The sequence below is a fragment of the Conger conger genome, chromosome 1 (genome assembly GCF_963514075.1).
Source record: "Conger conger chromosome 1, fConCon1.1, whole genome shotgun sequence".
Taxonomy (NCBI): Eukaryota; Metazoa; Chordata; class Actinopteri; order Anguilliformes; family Congridae; genus Conger; species Conger conger.
Window position 1 is genome coordinate 7,756,327 of NC_083760.1, and position 5,000 is coordinate 7,761,326.

General features: G+C 47.3%; 1 protein-coding gene across 1 annotated transcript in view; it reads right to left on the reverse strand.

Annotated features, from left to right (window-relative positions):
* alk (ALK receptor tyrosine kinase) overlaps nt 1-5,000 on the reverse strand; it is a 393,279-nt gene that overhangs the window by 17,953 nt on the left and 370,326 nt on the right. Inside the window, exons 16-18 of the mRNA XM_061258633.1 lie at nt 3,506-3,673; nt 2,798-2,896; nt 2,160-2,315 (exon numbers count right to left, since the gene is read on the reverse strand). Of these exons, the coding sequence (XP_061114617.1) occupies nt 2,160-2,315; nt 2,798-2,896; nt 3,506-3,673 (423 nt within the window). The remainder of the gene's footprint in view (nt 1-2,159; nt 2,316-2,797; nt 2,897-3,505; nt 3,674-5,000) is intronic.

A 5,000-nucleotide genomic window follows, 5' to 3' on the forward strand; every position in this document is an offset into this window, starting at 1 on the left:
AGATCCCTGCTCTGGATTTCAACCAAATTACAGGCCACAGGTTACAAATGATTACAGGCTACATGCTACAAATCACTACAGGCTACATGCTACAAATCATTACAGGCTACATGCTACAAATCATTGCCGGGCTACAAATCACGATGGTGGAAAAGAGATGTCATAATTATGAACGGAAGGCAGGATTTAATCTGCTTCCACTGCCTGGAACCTTCTTCAGGCCACACAGAGCCAGCGTGCTGCGACTACACACACCCTCCCGCCTCCCCTGTTTGTGATCTTCACTGGAATTGACGTTCAGGGATGTACCGCTTAAGGATAAAGAAGCAGCCTGCCCTCCTGGGATGGGGGAAATCTATTACCCTCTGAATGCTAAACAGCCCCGTCTCAGGCGAGAGAGAGCTCATCACACGTGTTAGAAGAGAGGTACGGGGGGTAAAAAGAGTCTCTTCGTGTAGCCTCTTTTAACCCTTTGAAAAGTCGGTTTTCTGGAATCTTTTGTTCAGCGTTCTAAGTCAGTGTTCTAGAATTCAATTACCAGCTGTGTTTGCGAAATCAGCATTAGAATGTCAATAACATTGTAATAACAGTAATTAACAAACCTAATAACAGTAAATAACATTCTAATAACAGTGAATAACATACTAAATACTAATCACATTATCTGTCATCTCATCTCATACCTTTAATGGTTCAGCAAGTTTTTTTTTTGTATATCCTGGACTGCAACACTGTGGGCCGGACTGGGGATCGTTAGACTTTTATTGGCTTCTCAGCCCAGTGTAATATCCAATAAAAATCCAGTAATGGCCTGAGTCTTTAATTGCTTACCATGTGAGCGAGCCCCACCACCGGACAGAGACCTGGCTGTTGTTGGAGTCTAGGTTTTATTTCCATCTTTATGTTTTTGTTCCTGGCGAGCAAAACTGACTGGCTTTTATTGGAGATATTGGGCAGCTGCTGATTTTATGGTCGATGCGAGCGCACTTACGATACTAATAACCAATAAAACGCTTAAAAGTACACAAACACCTGTAAAAGCAAAGGCAACATCATAATTCTACATATGCAGCAGGAAAGTTCGGATTCTCGTTTCTCAAGCCCGGTTTGGACATCCCGGAAACGCTTTCGGTTAATGCAGGAAGTGACCTCACTGCAAAAACCCAAAAATAAATCTGCCTCAACAAGTATTTTAGTCTTATATTTAGAGTTAAAATCTTATTTCACTTTTTTGCTTAAAAAGACAATGAGGGGAGACCAATGTATGCCAATGGGGTACTACTTGCCAAGCAAGCAGTAACTTAAAACAAACTCCACTTGATTTTAAAGGTACAATAGGTAAGATTTGTGTGGTAAAACATTGTTACAAGACCATTGTAAATCCCTACCTATCATCACTGACATGTTGACTCGCCCTCTATCTGTGTTTATAGTCCTTAAATTTGGGTTTCAAAATATACAGTTGACGGCCCGACACTGTACCAAAACATTGTATAGCTGTACAATACTTCAAGCTCATTGGTTTAAGATTAGTTCTAATTGCCACAGCCAATGGAATTTCAGTGTCAGCACATTCACAGAGAAGGTAGCAGTTCTGCAGGTAGCAGTTGAAATTGTACTTCCTTCCAGGGTCTTTCAGCGCAGTCATCCCTGGTTATGGGTATGCACCTCGACTGTTGTACGTCGCTCTGGATAAGAGCGTCTGCCAAATGCCATTAATGTAATGTAAAAGTGGGTGGGATAAACAGTGTTGTGGTTTGAAGTTGTCTGTTGCTGCTATCCCTTTCTTGACCGTTAGAAGTCCAAAATTACCTATTGTACCTTTAAGTCTCATAACAACAAGAACAGATAGTGCTTTTTTTTTTGGGAGTTGGAGAGTGGGCCTGGTATGGGGCCGACATGGCTCAGGCAGTAAGAGCAGTCGTCTGGCAGTCGGAAGGTTGCCGGTTCGATCCCCTACCCGGGCTGTGTCGAAGTGTCCTTGAGCAAGACACCTAACCCCCAAATGCTCCTGATGAGCTGGTCGGCACCTTGCATGGCAGCCAATGGCCGTCGGTGTGTGAGTGTGTGTATGAATGGGTGAATGAGAAGCATCAATTGTACAGCGCTTTGGATAAAGGCGCTATATAAATGCCAACCATTCACCATTCACCATTTACCTGTGTGGTTGATGCAGGACATGCCGTCCTTGTCCAGGACCAGGTCGTCGTAGCAGAGACAGGTCGGCCCCTCCCCCGCGTCGTGACATTCCCCCGACTCACAGTGACTGCAGTTCTGAGCCGGGGCGATGATCACCTCCCCGTGGCTCTCCATGCCTGAGGAGGGACGGAGAGATGGAGGGAGGGAGGGAGAGATGGAGGGAGGGATGGATGGATGGGGGATGGATGAGAGAGAGGGATGGAGGAATGGATGAGAGAGGGTGGGATAGAGAGAGAGAGAGGGTGGGATAGAGAGAGGGAGAGGGTGGTGTAGAGAGAGGCAGAGGGTGGGATGGAGGGATGGTGAGAGGGAGGGAGAGAGGGAGTGATGGATGCATCGATGGAGGGGATGAAGAGAGGAGGGAGGGAGGGAGGGAGGAAGAGAAGAAAGAGAAGAGGGGAGGGAGGGCAGAATTACCACAGACTATCCGTGCGGGCAAAGAAGATAATACACTCTCAGAAATAAAGTGACAGTGGAGGTACACGTTTGTTCTTCAAGGAAGAAATTTTACAAATGTACAGTACAGTAATGCACACTCCAGCGACCGGCATTTGAACCTTTTCAGGCACAGCTTTCCGCTCGACGCGCTATGAGCTACCTTTCAGGGGCTCGATGAAGGTCACGCCGTCCGGGCTGATGAAGGAAGACCCGTCCTTCCCGTCTTTCCGGGGGTCGTTTTCCGCCGGCGTGCTGCCACCTGCGGGCCGACACGGGGAATTTCAGCCGCCGAACGGGAACGCGCTCGGGAAGCACGCAATGCGGATGGAGCGGGCTTCCGAAATTCAGCTCACGGAGTCCGTTCCACAAAGCCGGAAAACTGCACCGTGTAAAACCCGGATCCGACCCGAATCTAGAATCTACGGTTTTACTCAGTGCAGTTATCCAGTTTACTCCGTAATCCTGCTTCATGAAATACTCCAACAAGCAGGATTACTGAGTTAGCCGGATAACTGCAGTAAAACTCGGACCCCAGCTAAATCTGGAATATATACTGAAGTAAAAATAGCAGTTCCGGGTTTACCTTGCGCAGTTAACGCAGTAATCCCGCTTTGTGGAACAGACCCCCATGCTGTTTGCTGTGTGTTTCATAATTTAAGTCATTGGTAGGACCACAAAACGTGTTTCTGACGTGTAAACTGGCTGGTAATCGAAAGGACACCACACAAACAGGAGCTGACAGGTGTGAAGTGAAGCAGAGGAAAGACACGGAGAGGCGTGCGTGTGTGCTTTCAGATGTGTAGTTCAGATGCCCTTTACGCTTATGAGACTGACATAGAACACCGTTACCATGACAGCTCTGACCTACCTCTGTAACCCCCACCTCCCCCGCCTGACGAACAGGCTCCGCCCCCTCCACCGAAGCCCCCTCTGGTTGGCCAGCCGTAGGGACAGGACTGCCCCCCCTGGCCCCCCAGCACCAGAGGTCTGCCCCCTCGAGGCACCAGATTAGTGTCGTTCCAGCCCCCGCCCCCACCTGCAAGACAGATGCATTCAAAACTAAAGTACATACTCCAAACTACACCACATTCAAAACGAAACTCCATACTCCAAACTACATCACATTCAAAACTAAAGTACATACTCCAAACTACACCACATTCAAAACGAAACTCCATACTCCAAACTACATCACATTCAAAACTAAAGTACATACTCCAAACTACACCACATTCAAAACTAAAGTACATACTCCAAACTAAACCACATTCAAAACTAAACTCCATACTCCAAACTACACCACATTAAAAACTAAACTCCATACTCCAAACTAAACCACATTCAAAACTAAACTCCATACTCCAAACTAAACCACATTCAAAACTAAACTCCATACTCCAAACTAAACCACATTCAAAACTAAACTCCATACTCCAAACTAAACCACATTCAAAACTAAACTCCATACTCCAAACTAAACCACATTCAAAACTAAACTCCATATGCATTTACACACAGAAGCACACACCACACTCACACACACACAAGCACAAACACACAAACACACACCACACACACAGACTCACACACACACAAACACAAACACACACCACACACGCATTCTAAACTAAATGTGTTCACACACCACACACACACACCACAGACACAGACACACACAGACACACACACACACACACACACACACTCCACACACAGACACACACACAGTAGCTCAGTTTCTGGCCAGCTCCTTCTGTATTTAAATCAGGCCGGCACTCTACTGGCTTCATGCAAACGCTCAATTAATCCCGAAAACTGTTTCTATTTTGGCCTCCACGCCTTTCCAACTGTTCTTTTGTGCTGTGAAAGTCAGCCGTGTCGGAACAGGGGGTGTGGACCAGGGAAATGAAGAGAGTCAACGGGGGACAAAGAGTCCTTCGGTCCTGACAACCCTCACAACCGCCACAACCACAACCACAACCACAACCACAACCACAACCACAACCCTGAGCCTGAAGCCTGACCCGCCAGATCATTAAAGACATTGGCCCGGGCGGTAAGAGCAGTCGTCTGGCAGTCAGAGGGTTGCCGGTTCGATTCCGCTCTGGCTGTGTCGAAGTGTCCCTGAGCAAGACACCTAACCCCCAAATGCTCCTGACGAGCTCGTTGGCGCCTCGCGTGGCAGCCAATCGCCGTCGGTGTGTGAGCGTGTGCGCGCGCGTGTGTGAACGGGTTAATGAGAAGCATCAATTGCACAGCGCTTTGGATAAAGGCGCTACATAAATGCCAACCATTCACCGTTTATTGAACGGAGATTAAATCAGACAAAATGGCGACGGAAAAGGCATGTTTTCTTCTCATTA